This window comes from Solanum verrucosum, unplaced genomic scaffold (assembly GCF_900185275.1).
Source record: "Solanum verrucosum unplaced genomic scaffold, falcon-dt-bn FXZP01000238.1, whole genome shotgun sequence".
Taxonomy (NCBI): Eukaryota; Viridiplantae; Streptophyta; class Magnoliopsida; order Solanales; family Solanaceae; genus Solanum; species Solanum verrucosum.
In genome coordinates this window covers 2,628,913-2,648,883 of record NW_026020630.1, presented here as the reverse complement: position 1 = coordinate 2,648,883, position 19,971 = coordinate 2,628,913, and the positions used below count along the sequence as shown (strand labels likewise).

General features: G+C 30.7%; 2 protein-coding genes across 2 annotated transcripts; both read left to right on the top strand.

The window, feature by feature from the left end:
• Window positions 1-3,756: 3,756 nt before the first annotated feature.
• LOC125811758 (SPX domain-containing protein 1-like) lies at window positions 3,757-7,043 on the top strand. The gene is made up of 3 exons (XM_049491296.1): window positions 3,757-4,179; window positions 5,834-5,960; window positions 6,399-7,043. The coding sequence occupies exons 1-3, from the start codon at window positions 3,865-3,867 to the stop codon at window positions 6,833-6,835; spliced, it is 879 nt and encodes a 292-aa protein (XP_049347253.1). The 5' UTR covers window positions 3,757-3,864; the 3' UTR covers window positions 6,836-7,043.
• Window positions 7,044-15,599: 8,556 nt separating this feature from the next.
• On the top strand, window positions 15,600-19,090 carry LOC125811722 (heme oxygenase 1, chloroplastic). The gene is made up of 4 exons (XM_049491260.1): window positions 15,600-16,192; window positions 17,383-17,606; window positions 18,601-18,708; window positions 18,837-19,090. Exons 1-4 carry the CDS (start codon window positions 15,781-15,783, stop codon window positions 18,927-18,929), a joined length of 837 nt encoding a protein of 278 aa, XP_049347217.1. The 5' UTR covers window positions 15,600-15,780; the 3' UTR covers window positions 18,930-19,090.
• The last annotated feature ends 881 nt before the right edge of the window (window positions 19,091-19,971 follow it).

The window sequence follows — 19,971 nt, the reverse complement described above, 5'->3', positions numbered from 1 at the left end:
AGAAAGGGGATGAGAGGACTAGACATTTTTCTCAACAACTTGCATTTGCATAATCCCTAAATCACATATCACTACCCTTTTTGATGGAACGTTTCATGCCCACTACTCAATCCGAATCCCAAATTAACCTGGCCCTATTGCTCGTTCTCGACCCAATAACTCTTGTCAGCCCAATAACAACTTGTATGACATTAGTATCTACATTGGGCTGGACTTGGTTCATAACAAAGGCGATTCAGTAGTTGACTTGACTCGAGTAGTCACATCACAATTTACACGACATTTTTGTAGTTCTTTAAAAAAAGAATGACATAATTTTTAAATTAAGAAATAATTGACTTTATATTTCTTATTTTACTTCATGCAAATAATATGATAGGTTCAAGATCACATATTTCAAAAGTCATATAGCCATACAAATATTATGATATAATTTAAAAACTTCAAAAACATTCAATTTTTTTCTTAAATTTCTTGTTAATTCAATCTATATCGCATAAGTTGAAAAAGAGGAAGTATTTATAAGCTTTTGGAATTCATGATGATTTATTTTTTGAAAAGATTTTAAGTTAGTCTTAGTTATCATTTGAGTGGAGTTAATTAATCCTCACTTAACTAGTTAAATATCATTACTACAATTTACAAGATCATGCCCTTTTAACATCAATATGATTGTCTATCCCCCCACCCTCACCCCAACCCCACCCACCCCTTTCTTTTTGTTTTTTGTTGTCTTAACTTATCAAGTTTGATGATGTTGAAGCATAGAAATACTGCATTAATACAACAATCCAAGTTTTTGTATATTTAGTTCTATAAAATGTATCTGTCTAGAGATAGCTCTATATATGTTTTTATGATCTAGTGACATTTTTTAAGTCACATTCATAAGTGTTTTTTTTCATGGGTGTGCTATTCGTTTTAGAGCTCAATTAATTCAATTTCGTAATAAAAAATCTCACTTTAAAAACAAAATACTTCCTATCAAAGGTAATTTCATACATAAAACTCAACGCAGAATCATTAATTAAATATAATAAAGTAATTATATACCACTCCAACGCGACCATTGATCAGGATCACATTCATAAGAGTCAAACAAAGTATTTAGTGTCTCTAGCATGAGTCAACATATACTAAAAAAACTGCATCTCATTTGATAATTGAATTTGAAGGGTCGTTTGGTTGTGGGCCTTGGCCCTTGTGGCACTATATAGTAGTTAACATAAAATAATACAATATTTAATTGACAATACAAAAAAACAAGTAATTCATATGTAATAATCCATTCAATATTAAGGAAATAAGCCATCAATCTCTATGAGGAGAAGAAATTTCTAATTATTCGATCAGAATAGCAAGTTTTCTTCTAGTGATGATTAATTATTCTAACCAGACAAAATTATCGACTATTATGAATGACATACCTTGAAGACCATTAAAAAATATTTGGATAATAATTTTTTCATTATTAATTACATCATAAATATTCGTGGTACAACTAGTAATTGAACCAAAAAAAGAATATATATAACCTTTATTAAAGGGGAGAATTTTATAATAGTACCAAAACAATGAATTATGCTTCTTTTTTTAAGCATATACTCTAACTAGATACGAATCCTATCTTTTCTTGGGAATTGCCACAATGTCAAAGAAGAATAGTCAATAACATCAATTAATAACTAATGAAAAAACAAATCACAATTATTATGATAAGATAAATAGAATTGTTTCATTATTTTTAATCAAAAAGTCCAAGTTCAAATATTGAATATGAATAAAATCTTATTAGAGAATGTTTCCTCCTTATATATACTTACTACTGCTTGAATTTGAATTAGTCAAAGCAATAATATACTGAAAAAAATTTAATGCAAAAATTAATTGTTACGTAGAATTCTAATTTTACCCTTTAAAATAGAAAATTTGGTCTATTGTTGAATTTTTTTATTTGTCCTTTTGTGGATTTTTTTTTTAATAAAAGCTATACGCATATTCCTCAAGCTTTGGAATTATACCATTCTTCTTAATTACAAAATAAATTTGTGGAGGATATTTAATCGGCTCGGCTTCAGCAGCTGCTTTTAATTTGAGCCATGCTTTTTTAGTTATTATTATATTTAGATTAAAATAATCACACCTCAAACGTTCACTATCGTATGAGACTTGAAGTTTAATATATTGCAGTAGAATTCGAACAAACCATCACACTATTAGTATAAAGGGTATATATGTTCTAGATTTTTTACGACAGAGACATCAATATCCCAAAATATTGACGGAGGGTATATGCATACTATTTATGATAATTCGAGGAAATATTTATATTTTTATCTTTAAATAATAACAACAATATATCCAGTGAAATTTTATAAATGGATTTGAGATATATATATATATATATATATATATATATATATCTTACTTCTACTATTTCCGATACATTCTCAACTCGCAGTAACTTATTTAAATAAAAAACATGGTGAATTTTAAATTATTTTTCATTTTTTTAATAATTGAAATGGATAGGACTATATAAGACAGAGTATGATAAGCTATATAGCTCACCAGCTTCAACTATTAACTAACCGCCACGTCACGGTTGCCCAAATCAAAAGGGCCCCACCAACAGCCTACTTGTTAAAACAAAAAGGAATAAAGCATAAACCCAAAGATATCCTCTTATAGATATTTTTTTAAAAATAAAATGGCACCATAAAAGAATATTCCCAACTATACCCCTTTAACCCCCCCCCCCCCAAACCCCACGCCATTTTTCAATTTTTTTATTCGACGTTAGCTTATACTAAAGTTTGATTAGTTTGAATTTATACATTTCAAGATTCATTCTCCAGCGAATACGCTTCTAACAAGACATGCTTCTATATTCGAGATTCGAATTTAAATTTTTTAATCACAAATAAAAAATTTCAACTCCATCACGAGATCCGTATTGATCCTCACTCTCACCTTCCACTTTCACTCATAATATTCTCTGTCCAATTTCCTTACTCCACACATTTCACCTTTATATTAAAAGGGCCAAAAATATTCTATTTTTTTACTAATAGATATATCAAGAGTTATATTTGATTCTTTTAATTGCTCAATAATATATTTATATTGATAAAATAAAATATAACATTGGCCTTTTATGACTAGATAAGTTAACAAAAAAAATATTAAAAAAAGGCTAATAACAAACGGCTTATTTGGATAATTATTACATATCATTTCTTCTATTATTTCAATAAATATAATATTTAGATAAATTTTATCCTAAAATAAGATTAACAAACAAGAAATTTTCAAAATAAAAAATTATAATGTGATCGCACCAAATTGATTATATATAAAAGACAAAACGGTCAAAAACACGCTTAAATCATCTCAATTTTTTAAGTTTCAAATTTGATCTATTATGTGTGTGAGTTTCCTATCTATATTATCATCAACTATTTATTAAAAACGCATCTTAACTTATCAATTGTTCAATTTTCTTATATGAACAATGATAATATTTCAGATAGTAAACTCACAACAACTAAAAGTTTAAATATGAAAATTAAAAATCAAAATACTTAAATATGTTTTTATTATTAACTCGATATAATTTATTTTTTTTAAATGATGAATTTAGCATACTATAATAAATTTAAAATAAATAGTGAAAAGAGCACAAGAAGAGAATATTCCCAATTATACCCCCAGCTCACTCTTCATATTCTCTCACTTTTTCTTCACTCCACACACTTAATTTTACCATTATATCAACCTTTCAATTCCTTCATTTTTCTCTCATTTCTTCTCTAAAATTTGTACACTTCACATTTTCTGTGTGTGAATTTCTTCATCGGAGTTATGAAGTTCGGAAAAAGTTTGAGCAATCAAATCGAAGAAACGTTACCGGAATGGAGAGACAAGTTTTTATCATACAAGGATTTGAAGAAAAAGTTGAAGTTGATTGAACCGAAGAGATCGCTGAGTTCCGGTGATGGAGACGATGTTAGGGCTTCTAAGAGGATGAAAATGGCTGCCGGAGGTTTTGATAAGGTGCCGGAGAAGGAACCGATGACTGATGCGGAAGTTGAGTTTGTGAATTTGTTGGAAGATGAGCTTGAGAAATTCAATTCGTTCTTCGTTGAGAAAGAAGAAGAATATATCATTCGATTAAAGGTAAAAAACAATCAAATTCTGGTGCCTTGTGAGTTTTTTTTTTTTTAGGATTTTAGAAAAAAATTAGGAAAATACAGTTCTCGTCGTAAACCTTGTTTAAATTCCAAATTGTTTGGTTATACTTGCATGAACATTCCTAAAAATATTTTTTTTGGGCTAATTAAGCTTGAAGCAGAGGAGGATATTTGAAAAAAATAAATTAAATGATGTATTTGCCTTTAAATTCTGGATTTGTCTCTGTCTGGAAACTTCTGGAAGCTGATTTTTCTCTGATTAATGCATTGTTGTTTCGATTTTGGTGATATACAGGCTACAGCTCATTTGTGAAACTTGTTGATATGTATTTTCTTATGTTTTGTTGTTTAACAGACATTAAGCTCCCGTTTGGTCATAGATTTTTGATGTTATGGATTTTGAAACTTGAAGTTGTGTTTGGACATTCATTTTACGTGCGAGTAAACATCCAGTTTTTGGAACTTGAAATGTTTCAACGACAAAATTCTAGCTAAGAGATACCTATAATATTGATTTCTAGTGTATTACTCCAGCTGTATGCTGAAGGAAGAAAATAAAGTAATGGAATAATTTGCTTTTGACACTGTACTAATTAGAACCAAACACAGTGATGCAGGAATGCATATAATACTAATTGTGTAATTAAAGAACAAACATAAAGGAAAAGAATCCCACGAATCAATTATGTAATTCCTCCTGTGAATAGAGGCAGAGTAGTGAAAAGATGCTGGCTTTGTTGGATTGATGTAGAAGTATGCTTAGTGCTTACAAAGTCGGATCCAAAATCTGAAGTTCATGACTTTCTAGGATGACCTAAAGTTACAACAACAACAACAACAGACCCAGTGAAATTCCACTAGGATGACCTCATGTTACAACAACAACAACATACCCAGTGAAATCCCATTAGGATGACCTCAAGTTGATGTACAATGATAAATGGGTTCACAGTCAAGTGTAGTAATCTTTTTAATATATACATGGGAACCTCTAGACACCCACATAATTGAATAAGATTCCATGAAGTTCAATGAAAATATAACAATTCTCATAGGGATGACAACTGGGGCAGGATAGGGTGGGGCGGGGCAAAACAAGCTCTTAACTGGGCAAGGCATGGTGGGTTGAGTTTGTTGTAGGGCAAGACTTCACCCGCCCCACCCTATTGCCAATCCTATATTCTCTTAGTGAAGAGGTCCCCTGTTCTTGCCGAATTGTGTGTATATGCTTTATACAAGCATCATCTATTGTGCTAGGTATTTGCTAGTTATTTTTCAGGTTTGCGCTTTTGAGTATGAATTTGTAATAACAGGGCTAAACAGAAGTTTTTATCTGCATCCATGATTTGAATGTAGACATGCCATAGTGCATAATAAGTACAATCTCATTCTAACTTATTTCATTTTGTGACCCAAAGATCCTATAATTTGATTAGAAGCAGAATCTTGATGCCATAGTTGTGCTGGGATACAAAGAAATCATTGGTACTAGATGTAGTTCACACTAATTATTGGTTATGCATCTAGTTGTTTCCAAGAAGAAGAAAACAATCATTACCTCTCGATAAATAAAAAATGATTATGCAAGGTCTTGTTAGATTTTGATCCTGTATTTGACATGTTTCGTAAATTGGTAACAGGAGTTGCAAGACAGAGTGGCAAAGGCAAAAGATCGTAATGATGAGATTCTAAAGATTCGCAGGGAGATAGTAGACTTCCACGGGGAGATGGTTTTGCTGGAAAATTATAGTGCCCTCAACTATACTGGTAAATCCAATCTTTCTTTGGATGTATGAAATTAATTGTACCTCAGAATTTTAAGGGTACCTGTGAGAAGTCTTTGTAAATGTGCAAGAGTTGATACTCGGGCATGTGCTATATATTTGCATCTACACTCATTGTCTGATTGGTGTGCACTGAGATTTCGGTGTCTGCAAAGCTAGAAATGGTGCAGGAACAAATTGAGATAGGATATAAGTCACCTGTATTGTCTCATGAGCAGTGGCGGATGTAGCTCTTAGGCAACGGGTTCATCCGAAGTATATATGTGAAAACCAACTAAACTCTCAACAAATATTGAACCTGTACCCATAAAAAGTGCAAGTTCAGTGCTAAAAATCTTAAAAGGTTGAACCTATCAAGTTTAAATCCTGGATCTGCTTCCGGTGATGAGCCATTCTGATCTATTCCTGTTTTTGCTTATAGGGCTCGTGAAGATACTCAAGAAATATGATAAAAGGACTGGTGCTCTTCTTCGCTTGCCCTTCATTCAGAGGGTCTTGCAGCAGCCTTTCTTCACCACTGATTTGCTATACAAGCTTGTAAAGGAATGTGAGAATTTGATCGACCGCCTATTCCCCATCATTGACACCTCATGTATTACCGCGGAAGCCGATGGAAATGAAACTTCAACTAGCGGCAACAACAAAAATGATGGTCTACTTAGAGCCCCAAAGGAGCTGACAGAGATTGAGTATATCGAAAGCTTATACATGAAGAGCACCATATCTGCTTTACGAGCTTTAAAAGAGATTCGGAGCAAGAGCTCAACGGTTAGTGCTTTCTCGTTGCCTCCATTGCAAATTACTGGACCGGAAGATACTTGGAATAAAATTCCAATCTTAGAACAAGCAGCCAAGTAGTCTTAACTATATCGGGACAGTTGTTTGATGCCCCCTTGAATGTGTTCTCTTTTTATACACCAAGTAGTATTTATCTTTTTTCCTTTTTTGGTTCTGATAATTCACATGTTTTGCATGTATTAGATACTAACACACATGTAAAATACACAAATTTTAATCTCAAAAGTGTGTGTGATGAACTCCTCTCGTTCATCTCTTAAACTGATTATTCTGCTAGTATGTATCTTGTTTGCCTTTAAATGCCTTTTATCTTTGCTATGCACGCTATTGAATACTGTCTGCTTCGAGCCTGCCTCTGCCTAACTTGTTGACCTCACGGCGGTGAAGACAGTCATTATTTGTGTTACATCTTTGAAGTGAGGGCTTATCATAGGCATTGAAGCAACCGAGAGAAAGTAAGTTAACTATTGCACATTCCCCTACTTGGCATCATTAGGTCACTGTGGCTGGCTGTCGTCCTTGCTCGACTGGTGAGTTTTGTATTCAAGCTCCCTTCTGCTTTTGTACTCGAGAGTGTTAATATTCATCTGACTCGAGGAGAAACCTCTGTTCATTACCATTCGAGACTTTTATGCCTCTAGAAACTGTCTACCTGAGAATGTCCCTGAGCCAATATGTGTTGGTGACTTGGTTCTATCAGAAAACAGATTACCTGTTTAGTTGGTGTCAAAGAGAAACCCAACCCTCTTCCCAACATTCAGTGATCATAAAACTATTATTCTCACGAGTTTAACTTCTATGTACCGACAATTTTCAGCTTTAAGATTTACCTAAAGCTAGCAGCTATAGCCTATATAGGTAATCGACCGTAAAATGGATTCGTAACCTGAAAAATAAGGCAAGTTTTTGCTACAAGCAAATGTCTGGAAAGATGAAGATTTCTGAAGGCTAAAGTGGAAAATGCAGAACAAAACTGCTATAGAGGATTACCATAGAGGGACCAAATTAGACTAGAAACTGGAATTTCATTAATAACATTTAAGATTAACACTTTGCTACCATTGAAGGATGGCAAACAACAACATAATACCTAACATAGTTGATAGTACTTCCACAAGTCGGGGTTGGGAGGGTGAAGTGTACGTAAACCGTACCCTACCTTTGTGGGGTAGAGATGTTTCTGATAGACCCTTGGCGCTTAAGAAAATCGTTTTTCTGAACGGATTTGAAAGAAATGCTAGTGTAAAAAGTTGTGATGAAACTATTGAAGAAAGAAAGTACCGACAGTCAAAATCTAATCTTTCAATTCAGAACACACTACGTCTAAATTTTGACTCTGTTCATGCTTGTAATGTTATCGACATGGTAACAAACTAGCTAGAAGTAAGTCACAAGAGCACAATCACATTATTGTTTTTAGCTAATTTAATCATGAATAAACAAACTCCTTAATTACCTTTTTGAATTTGTCAATAAAATACGGGATTTGATATTTATGGGTTTGGACAACAATCTCAAGTCTATATATAATAACTGGATTTACAATCAAGTATTATGTGTGTTGAATATAATTATCTTTTAAACGTTTCTCAACATATGTTTTCTTCACTTGACAAAATTAGGGGTGAGTTCTATCCATGTCTCACTAAAATACCACCAAGTAGTGTTGAGGACAGGGTATACATAGGTCGATTTGATTTGATTATTTCAACAAGATTAATTAGTATCTACTGCATTTTCCTTTTCTAAAAACATTTATTTTTTCTAGTACTACATCCAATTCCTTCTACATTTTGCTTTGATCTTTTTAGTTTTTCGACGTCCTGCAAATACTATTATTGGATTTAAATTAAGAAGATAAATATAGCTTATAAGTTAAAAAAAAAAAGTCTTTACTAATATATGAAGGCACTTATCCAGACATTAAATACTTATGTCCTTAATATATTTGTCATTTTTTTAAAACTTTAGAGCAATGTTTTTTCTTATACTCATAGAAAAAAGATTTTAGTTACTCGACGTTAAATTCTTATGTTCTACCTTAATTTTCTTATATGATTTACGGATATGTGGATCCTTCGGAACATATTTTTAGTAAATATTTAACAAATGGAATAACAACTTATTTATCTAGGACATATTTTTTTCCCCCAATTAATTTAGTAACTTATTTTATAAATGGGCTAATAACTTATTTAATACATGGGTTAATGTATTTTTTTCCCAATAAATGGTCTAATAGATTTAATTGAAAAGAATATGTCCCATAAATCACATAACAAATTAAGGTGGAACATGAGGATTAATGTTGTCGTGATTAATATGACCCTTTTTTAGAGTATCAGGATAAATATGACTTAAAGTTACAAGAAAAGAAAAGGATAAATGTATTGAGGACACGAGCATTTAACGTCGTAGGGGTAAATATGACCCTTTCTGAGAGTATAAGAACAAATATGACTTTAAAATTAAATGAAAATAGCAAATATGTTGAAAAAGTATAACAAAGGCCAAATATAACATATTTATGGGAGTATAAGAATAAATATGATTCTTTTCTATATTGTAAAACTATTTTTTTTTCTCTGTTATTAAATAAACTCAATAAAAACCTGACTAAGTCTGAACTTACACCGAAAATTTCTAGAGTAAAGTGCTCCCTAATTTCAGTAAGCCATGTAAGTGTCCAAATTGCCTCAATTATTTTGTGTCCAAATTGCCTTATAATACTATTTTCTTATTTATATTTAAATATTGAAAGATGAAAATAATTGAGAATCTTAGCTTTTTGACAGTGGATGTTAGTTAATTTTATTTATTTATTTTTCAAATTAAATTATTTATGTCGATTTTTTAAATATATAGATCAAAACAGTTAACATTGATTTTTTTATTTCGATTTTTCTCGATTTGATTTTCTTAATCATAATGATCCATTTTTTTTTAAACATCAAATCAAAGTACCAATCAATTTCTTTCTTCATTTGATTTGATTTCTTTTTAACTCCCCTAATCTAAAATGATTGAAGTCTATCTACTTTTAATAGAAGATTTTGAATTAAAGAAAATAAATAATATTTTGATAAGAAGCATTTTATGATTTTATTATATTCGAGCTAACCAATTACTATAAAGTAATTTTATAGAATGCTTTGAATATCGATCTGTTAAATCGAAAAGGAAAATATCACACTAAAATAATTGTTTTTCAATTCTTCCCATGCTTGTACCTTGTTGTTATCCTCATTATTATTGGTACATTTTTGTTCTTCTTTATAAAATAATAAAAATAAAAATCAATCATATCTTTACTTAATATTATATTCATCGACTTATTCAAGATTTTGTAAATAGCAATTCTCGATCACATGCACAAATTTATTGAAGTTATGAACCACCAATAAAAACCTTTAAATATATAGTTACATGGCCATATGCAATATAAATCATTAAAAATCGAATCAGATGGAGATTTGTTGTACCAAGATTTGATTATCATATCATATTGAAATTTGAAATAACGAATTGAATATTAAACACCATTCAATCATAATGAATTATTTATTATATATATGAGTAAGATTAATAAATGATTTGAATATCTGATTGACTATGTCGATAAATCCACAACTCAAAATTTAAAAGTGGAGGTAATCTAACTTCTTTACATGATTTCTCTAAAAGCTAACATGTACCGTTGGACAAATTATGAACATATCTTTTTCTTCAATACGTAATTACAAAATCAAAGTTTGATTACCTTACCCGAGTTTAATTTGCTAAACTAAATATTTTAAGAGTTCACTATTTGATATTTACTTTGAGTTACGAATTATCAAATACTAAACACTAATTACTCTGTACTCATACAAGCAACAGGAAAATATTAAAGAGTTATTTTATGAAATAATGAAACTTGAATAAGAGATATTATAATTTTGTTTTACTAAAAGATGAACAGATTTTAATTTCATCAAACTATTATATATTTATATATATATATATCCCAAAGTCAAATTAGCAGTTAATCGTTAACCAAAACTTAAGTCTTACTAAAAGTTATGTCAACTTGGAATATTAAATTTTACTTTAACGTTAAGTATAAGAAAATAAAATAAAATAAAATAAAATTACAAGTTGACTTCTGGGTAGAAAATATAGATTTACTTTATATTCCTTCTTTTTATGTTAATAATAATAAATAATTAAATATTATAGCAGTAATTCGTGTTTGTCAAAGTTTTAAAATAATAATAAATTATTTATTTTTCTTAAAATTTGATCACAAGCTCTCTAAAGTCTAAACTAATCATTTTTCCCCTTCAAAAGAATAAATACTTATGACTTTCCAAAAAATTATAAAGCATGCTATTAATTATTTTCCCTTAACAAATATAATATCAGTGAAATACCAATGTGATTTATAAGTGAAATCTGAAGAGAATGATATATATAATTTTCGATAGATACTTGCCTCTTTTTCTTTAACAAATAACCAAAATAATTTTTACTATTTTTTTGGTTCCTAAGAATACTTATTAATGGCACTAGGAATTCCATGTCACCCTTTTTTCATATATATATATATATATATATATTTTTATTTTTTATTTATTTATTTATTTTTTTTATTTTTTTTTTTAGGAACTTATTAATAGGGCCACACAATAAGAATCAAGAAAACGTAAAGGACTTAAACGACGTCGTATTCATCAAATTCCTTTACTGTTACGAAATCATTTCTCAATTATAAAACAATAATTTCAGCTGTAAGAAACCCAACATTCAGTGATCATATAAAACTATTATTCTCACGAGTTTAACTTCTATGTACTGACAATTTTCAGCTGTAAGATTTACCTAAAGCTAGCAGCTATAGCCTATATAGGTAATCGACCATAAAATGGATTCGTAACCTGAAAAATAAGGCAAGTTTTTGCTACAAGCAAATGTCTGGAAAGATAAAGATTTCTGAAGGCAAAAGTGAAAAATGCAGAACAAAACTGCTATAGAGGATTGCCATAGAGGGACCAAATTAGACTAGAGATTGGAACTCCATTAATAACATTTAAGATTAACACTTCGCTACCATTGGAGGAAGGCAAACAACATAATACCTAACATAGTACTCCTACAAGTCGCGGTTGGGAGGATGCAATGTACACAAACCTTATCCTACTTTTGTAGGGTGGAGATGTTTCTGATAGACCTTTGGATTAAGAAAATCGTTTTTCTGAACGGATTTGAAAGAAATGCTAGAGTAAAAAGTTGTGATGAAACTATTGAAGAAAGGAACTACCAACAGTAAAAATCTACTCTTTCAATTCAGAACACACCACGTCTAAATTTTGACTTTGTTCATGCTTGTTATGTTATCGACATGGTAACAAACTAGCTAGAAGTAAGTCACAAGAGCAACAATCACATTATTGTTTTGAGCTAAATTAATCAATGAATAAACAACTCCTTAATTACCTTTTTGAATTTGACAATAAAATATAAGATTTGAAATTTATGGGTTTTGATAACAATCTCAGGTCAATGTACAATAACTGGATTTACAATCAAGAATTACGTGAAGTTTCTTCATACATATATAGATTTGAGTAAAAGCTATTGAGTTCCGTGAACTCGCAAATAACTCTCATATCCACTATTGAATATAATAATCTTTGAGACGTTTCTCAACGAATGTTTTCTTCACTTAGACAAAATTAGGGGTGAGTTCTACCATGCCTCACTAAAATACCATCGAGGAGGAGTGTACATAGGCCGATTTGATTATTTCAATGAGATTAACTAGTATCCGCGGCATTTTCTAAACACGTTTATTTTTCTAGTACTACATCCAATTCCTTCTGCATTTTGGTTTGATCTTCTTAGTTTTTCGACATCATGCAAATATCATTATTGGATTTAAATTAAGAAGATAAATTTAACTTATAAGTGCAAAATTGTTATTCTTTACTTTACTAATATATTGAACTTGTCTAATTTATTGAAAAAGTTTTAAAAATATTCTCTATAGCATTATCATTATACCACGTCCACTAAACTTTTTTTTAATGAGCTAATTGATGAGAGAAAACACTCTAATATGACCTTTTTTTAGAGTATCACGACAAATATGACTCTTAAGTTAGAAGAAAAGGACAAATGTATTACAAACATGAGTATTTAATGTCGTAAGAATAAATATGACCTCTTTAAGAGTATAAGAGCAAATATGAATCTAAAATTGAATGAAAATAGTAGATATGTTGAAAAAGTATAACGAATGACAAATATGACCTATTTGTGGAAGTACAAGGGCAAATATAACTCCTTTTTGTGTTGTAAAACTATTTTTTTATCCTATATTAAATACCCTCGTTAAAAACCTGACTATATCTGAATTTACGTACGCAAATTTCTAGAGTAAACCCCTCCCTAATTTCAGTGAGCCATGTTACCATGTCATACCCCGTAGAAAATAATTAATTAGTGTCCAAATTGCCTTAATTATTTTGTGCCCAAATTGCCTTATAACACTATTTTCTTATTTATATTTAAATATTGAAAGATGAAAATAATTGAGAATCTTAGCTTTTTGACAGTAGATGTTAGTTAATTTTATTTATTTTTTTATTTTTTAAATTAAATTATTTATGTTGATTATTTAAATATAAAGATCAAAACAGTTAACATTGATTTTTTTATTTCGATTTTTCTCGATTTGATTTTGATTTGATTTTCTTAATCATAATGATCCATTTTTTTCAACATCAAATTAAAGTACTAATCTGTTTCTTTCTTCATTTGATTTGATTTCATTTTATCACACCTAATTGTAAATGATTGAAGTCTATCTACTTTTAATAGAAGATCTTGAATAAAAGAAAATAAATAATATTTTGATAAGAAGCATTTTACGATTTTATTATATTCGAGCTAAGCAAATACTATAAATTAATTTTGTGGAATGTTTTGAATATCGAACTGTTAAATCGAAAAAGGAAATGTCACACTAAAATAAATGTTTTTAATTCTTCCCATGCTTGTACCTTGTTCTTATCTTCATCATTATTGGTACCATACACTATTGTTCTTCTTTATAAAATAAAAATAAAAATCGATCATATCATTACTTAATATTATATTCATCGACTTATGCAAGATTTTGTAAATAGCAATTCTCGATCACATGCACAAATTTATTGAAGTTATGAACCACCACCAAAAACCTTTAAATATATAGTTACATAAGCAATATAAATCATCAAAAAATGAATCAGCTTGAGATTTGTTGCATCTAATCATATCGAAGTGTGAAAATATGAATTGAATATTAAACACTACTCAATCATAATAAATTATTTATTATATCTATGAGTAGGATTAATAGATGATTTGGATATCTTAATTGACTATGCCGATAAATATAAAAGTGGAGGTAATCTAATTTGATTTCTCTAAAAGCTAACATGTACCATTGGACAAATTATGAACATATCTTTTCTTCAATACGTAATTACAAAATCAAAATTTGATTACCTTACCTGAGTTTGATTTACTAAACTAAATATTTTAAGAGTTCAATATTTGATATTTACTTTCAGTTAAGAATTATTGAATACCAACTCCTACAAGCAACCATCTATATGAAAATATTAAAATGTTATTTTATGAAACAATGAAATTTGAATAAGATATTATGATTTTTCCCTCTAAAAGATGAATAAAGTGACATATTTTATTTCCCGAAGACAAATTAGTAGTTAATCGTTAGCCAAAACTTAAGTCTTAATATGTCAACTTGGAATATTAAAAGTTGGATTTTACTTTAACGTTAAGTATAAGAAGAAAATAAAATAAAATAAAATTACAAGTTGACTTTTGGGTTGAAAATATAGATTTACTTTATATCCCTTATTTTTATGTCAATAATAATAAAATAATTAAATATTATAGCAGTAATTCGTGTTTGTCAAAATTTAAAAATAATAATAAATTATTTATTTTTCTTAAAATTGGATCACAAACTCTCTAAACTAATCACTTTTTTTCCCTTTAAAAAAACAAACACTTATGACTTTCCAACAAATTATAAAGCTGCCTATTAATTATTTTCCTTTAGCAAATATAATGACAATGACATATCTGATTTTTTAAGCGAAATCTGAAGAGAATGATAATATATATAATTTTCAATAGATACTCATCTCTTTTTCTTTAACAAATAACCAAAATAATTTTTATTTTTTTGGTTCCTAAGAAAACTTATTAATGGCACTAGGAATTCCATGTCAGCCTTTTTGCATATCACAATAATATATATATATATAATATTTTTTTTTGTAATAGGAACTTATTAATAGGGCCACACAATAAGAATCAAGAAAACGTACAGTACTCAAACGACGTACTCATCCAATTCCTTTACTGTTACGAAATCATTTCTCAATAAAAAAACAAATAATTTCACCGTTATTCTTTACTTGTTCATATTTGATTTGACATATTTATTTAAACACAATAAATAAAAAACAATTTTGTTATATCACTTCTGCGAAGTATAAATAAATTTAGATACAAAATAATAAATTATAATTTATTTTTATTTTGAATAAATAAAATTACTTTTATTCAAAATTACTTACTATTTTTAATATACTAAACAAAGACGGAGAGAATAGTATTGAAACCTATCCATGGAAGGACTCCAAGAACTTTTAGCCATTGCACTGTAAACACCATTGAAAATTGAAAAACTTCCCATACCTTCCATTAAAAAAATCATTTTTATATTCATTTTTCTACATATATATCATCATATAGATACACTGATTGTTGTATCTATAGCGTTTGCTTCTAAGAAACCCTTATACACATTAAAGAATACTAAAAGATTCAATTTGTTTTGCAATCATCACTTCTTTCTTGTTCCAATCCATTCAAGAAGAAGGTTAATCTGTCCTTTTCACTTCATTTTTTCAAATACCCTTCATCAAGACTCTTCCTTTAAGATGGCTTCTATAACACCCTTATCTCAATCTCAACCCCTTTTGGAGAAAACTCAGTTTACAGTTTTGAATAAGCCTCAAAATCAGTTTTGTTCAATACCCTTTTCAAGATTCACTCAAAGTTCTAATCTTTCTTTGAAAAAATCAAGGATGGTGGTAGTTTCAGCAACAACTGCTGCTGAGAAATCTAATAAGAGGTATCCTGGTGAGGCTAAGGGGTTTGTGGAGGAAATGAGGTTTGTGGCTATGAAATTGCATACTAAGGACCAGGCTAAGGAAGGGGAAAAAGAGCCTGTAGATCAGCCTTTGGCTAAGTGGGAGCCTAGTGTTGAAGGGTACTTGAAGTTCTTGGTGGATAGCAAATTGGTTTATGATACTTTGGAAAGAATTGTGGAAAAGGCTCCTTTTCCTGAGTGTGAGTTTTTCTTAACTTATGTGCATCTGTTAGAGTTCTAATATGTTGTTTTGTTTGGTTCATGGTATTGACAATTGAAAAACTTGACTGATTGGTTCTGCTGTGTGGGGGGGAGGGGGGTAGTATGTTATACTCTTTGAACTTTGGAAACTATGTGATTTTGAGATGAGTTTTTCAATTCTGTTGGTACCTATGCTGCTTTTTGGTAATTGATTCTTTGATATCCATTAAGGGTCTAATATATTGTTTTGTTTGGTTCATGATATTGATAATTGAAAAAGCTTGATGGATTTCTCCTTTTGTGGGAATATATTATACTTTTTAATCAGTTGAGGAGTAGTCTCCGAACCCTCATTTTCTTTTGTTGTAAACAGAAAGTTCCCAGTTGTATAGAAAATCATGTTTTGTAGATTCTTTACTTTTTGGTATATTCCATGTATATGGCCAGTTTGACCATGTTTATGAAGGAATATACTAATACTTGCACTTGATCAAAAATAATTTGCACTCTTTAAACTTTGGAGATCATTGTGGAAAAGGTTTTTTTGGTTTCTATTGGTATTTCGGAGCAACATGATAGAGCAAGGAATTGTTGATAGGTGATGGTTTTATTCAATGGGAGGACCGAGTGTTACCTTTTCTTTTCTTTATCTTTCTCTTTGGAGAAATTTTTCTATCAAGTTAACCTATGAAGAGAACATTGCATTTTGAGTGCCTTTTAATAACGCGAAAGAAGTTTTCTTTTCAAAATTGTATGTTATGCTTAGATGGCCCAAGAAGGATAGCCAAACCTCTGATTTGGGATCGAATAATAGTTAACATCGAGCTGCTGTGACTCATTATTTGTTTTCTGGATAATAGAGAAGCTAAGTTGTGAGTGAAGTACTGAATTTGCTGATGTTTTTATAACCAATCGGTGGCATTTCAGTTTTAACTAATGACCCCAGGGCTGGTCTTCCATGCTTCCTGTTTCTTTTGCTTTGGTTGCTTCAGCTTTATGTTTAGCAATGCTTTTTCACGAATGGAGTTTGCAACATAAATTAGTTTAACTTGCTCTACATACAAAATACTTACGGCAAAGACAACTGATCCGTGCCTTACAATTTCCAAGCACACACTCTCCACATAGATGCATAAATTAATGACTTGGTAGAAAACCAGAATCTTAGTGCTATTTCATTTGACTGCAGATGCTGAGTTCAGGAACACAGGATTAGAAAGGTCTGAGGTTCTAGCAAAGGATTTGGAATGGTTTAGGCAGCAAGGTCATGCCATCCCGGAACCGTCAACTCCTGGTGTCACCTATGCTCGTTACTTAGAGGAGCTATCAGAAAAGGATCCTCACGCATTTATTTGCCATTTTTACAACACCTACTTTGCTCATTCAGCTGGAGGCCGCATGATAGGGAGAAAGGTCAGTGATCTCTTCTTTTAAGTTTTTACTTTTTAGTATTATTCCGCATTGTTAGTCTGATACACGGTATATAAAGCTAGAATTTTATCATAGAAATATGGAATGAACAAAAGCTTAGATGGTTCTAAGTCATAATGAAGGGTATCCTCCGATGACACCCAAAGATGTGACTTTGACACTTAGTTGGTCAATGAGGTGGGAGGAGAACCATGAGGTATCAGGTTCAAATTCTAGCAGAGTAGAGACAAAATATTAGGACCATTTAAGCTTTAGTGGGCAGAGTTACCCAGTACTGTGCTAGTGGGAGGTAGCAGGTACTCGGTGGAATAGCCGAGGTGCTCGCAAGTTGGACCCGACTTCACCGCCATAAAAGGTTTTCTTTTTTTGAAGGGCATCTGAGGCAACTCAGGTGAAGAAGACATTATTTTTGGTTCTCAATAAACTCAAGTCATTACACCCGTGTATAGATTCATATCTTTTCCCCTCTTCGTATTCTGTTTTCTGTTTGCCACTTGAGTTGCCTTTCATAGGCCTTAAAATTTTCTTAATTACGTTTTTCTCTGTTTACCATACTTCCATTCATCCACTCATTCATCCACTCATTAGTACTTCAAATTTGATGGATAGTTGAAATGTGATAAGTTCCTATCTTTATCATCGCTTAGTCTCAAAATGGCAAAATCAACTTAAGTCTGTTGAAATTATGATTACAGTAACAACTAAACTAAACAATGCTGTAAAGATGAAAATTTGAGCTTTCATCAGTGTTAAAAATGCTCGGCAGATGATATATTCAGATTAGAAGAACTGTAAAAATGGAGGTAATCCTATACTGTGGATACAAATTCCTATGTTAGACTAGTACTGCGGTAGAGGTTGTTGTCTCCTTATTGCATAGTTTTTATTCCTTTCCTTCTTCCGTCCTTAGATCTATGAATGTTGCAAGGAAAAAGGCAGTTACTTGTCGACAATCATGCTTCTTCTTTCTTTATAGGTAGCTGAAAAGGTACTCGACAAGAAAGAGCTGGAGTTCTACAAATGGGACGGCGACCTTTCTCAGCTGCTGCAGAATGTTAGGGATAAGCTGAACAAAGTTGCAGAAGTAAAATCCTTAGCCTCCCTCTTGCCTAGTTTTCAACTTTTTAAAACAATAATCATTCTTTCATCTTACTCGTTTTCATTGATGGGGTTAACGACTTAACATGATCCATTTTCGATTCTTTTGCTCAGAACTGGACTAGAGAGGAGAAGAACCATTGCCTGGAAGAGACAGAGAAGTCATTCAAGTTCTCCGGGGCCATTCTCCGTTTGATATTCTCTTGATGCACAACTTTTCGCTTTGTTTCCTTGTTTTAACTTGTACGTTGGATGGTCGAAAGGTCAAATTTATGTGAATATTTGTTTTTCTTTTCGCTTTCATTCTGTCTATGGTGTATAAGAACTTGATTATAATTCAAGTATTACATCATTATTCAACTCTCAAAGTTGCTGCTGCTCAACAATATGGGGCTATCCAACCCATAGAAACTTGGTTGAAGGTATGAAAGTAGAAAATCTACATTTTCTATTTTCTCTATTAAAATGTGGTGCTTGTGTATTGTATTTGACCTAAGAAGCATCGGATAGGTTGGAGTTCTTACCTTCTTGGTGACTCGTTTTTTCAAGAAATATCGTCTTATTTATATGATCGAGTGACATAATATTGATATATTAAAGTACAAAATTAATTTTTAGCTTACATTGATGGGATGAAATTTCACATCTACATATGAGAACATAAATTAACAGAGTTAGCTAAAAAAATAGGATTTATTTTGCCCAAACCACCCAGATGAGCTATATGTTTGAGGCCAATTTGGCCTAATGCAAAATCATTTCATGCTTTATTTCGATGATGACAACAACATAGTTGGTGTAACCCCACAAGTGGATCTGAGAATGTGGTGTATATGCACTCTTATCTTACCAAATGAAGGTAGAGATGGTGTATATGTTGTCTTATATTACGAAGGTAGAGAGACTGTTTCTAGCGGACTCTCGGCTGGCTGACAAAAAATGGCTCTAATTTAATGATTTAAAATTGTTAACTTTCTGACCATTTGATGAAGAGCCACTTCTTGATTCAACTATAGATCAAAAGGCTTGTTGAAAAACTTATATTCCTATTAATGTTGTTTGACTGATTTTGACTTGACATGAAACTTAAAAATTAAAGAAGACTTTTGAATTATGTAATTCTATAATAAAAATACGTAGAATCTACAAAAATGTCTTTTTATCTTGTAGTCTTAAATATACCATCAGTCATATGGAAAGTTTAAATAAGAAGTTGCCCAAAAAAGGAAATAGACATTCTTTTTGGGAC

Excerpts from the sequence above, each read along its gene's own strand:
- LOC125811758 (XM_049491296.1), top strand. The coding sequence starts at position 3,865 with ATGAAGTTCGGAAAAAGTTTGAGCAATCAAATCGAAGAAACGTTACCG. Across the intron at positions 4,180-5,833 it reads AATATATCATTCGATTAAAG|GAGTTGCAAGACAGAGTGGC; the intron begins GTAAAAAACAAT and ends AATTGGTAACAG. Across the intron at positions 5,961-6,398 it reads TAGTGCCCTCAACTATACTG|GGCTCGTGAAGATACTCAAG; the intron begins GTAAATCCAATC and ends TTTTGCTTATAG.
- LOC125811722 (XM_049491260.1), top strand. The coding sequence starts at position 15,781 with ATGGCTTCTATAACACCCTTATCTCAATCTCAACCCCTTTTGGAGAAA. Across the intron at positions 17,607-18,600 it reads GCCGCATGATAGGGAGAAAG|GTAGCTGAAAAGGTACTCGA; the intron begins GTCAGTGATCTC and ends CTTTCTTTATAG. Across the intron at positions 18,709-18,836 it reads AGCTGAACAAAGTTGCAGAA|AACTGGACTAGAGAGGAGAA; the intron begins GTAAAATCCTTA and ends TCTTTTGCTCAG.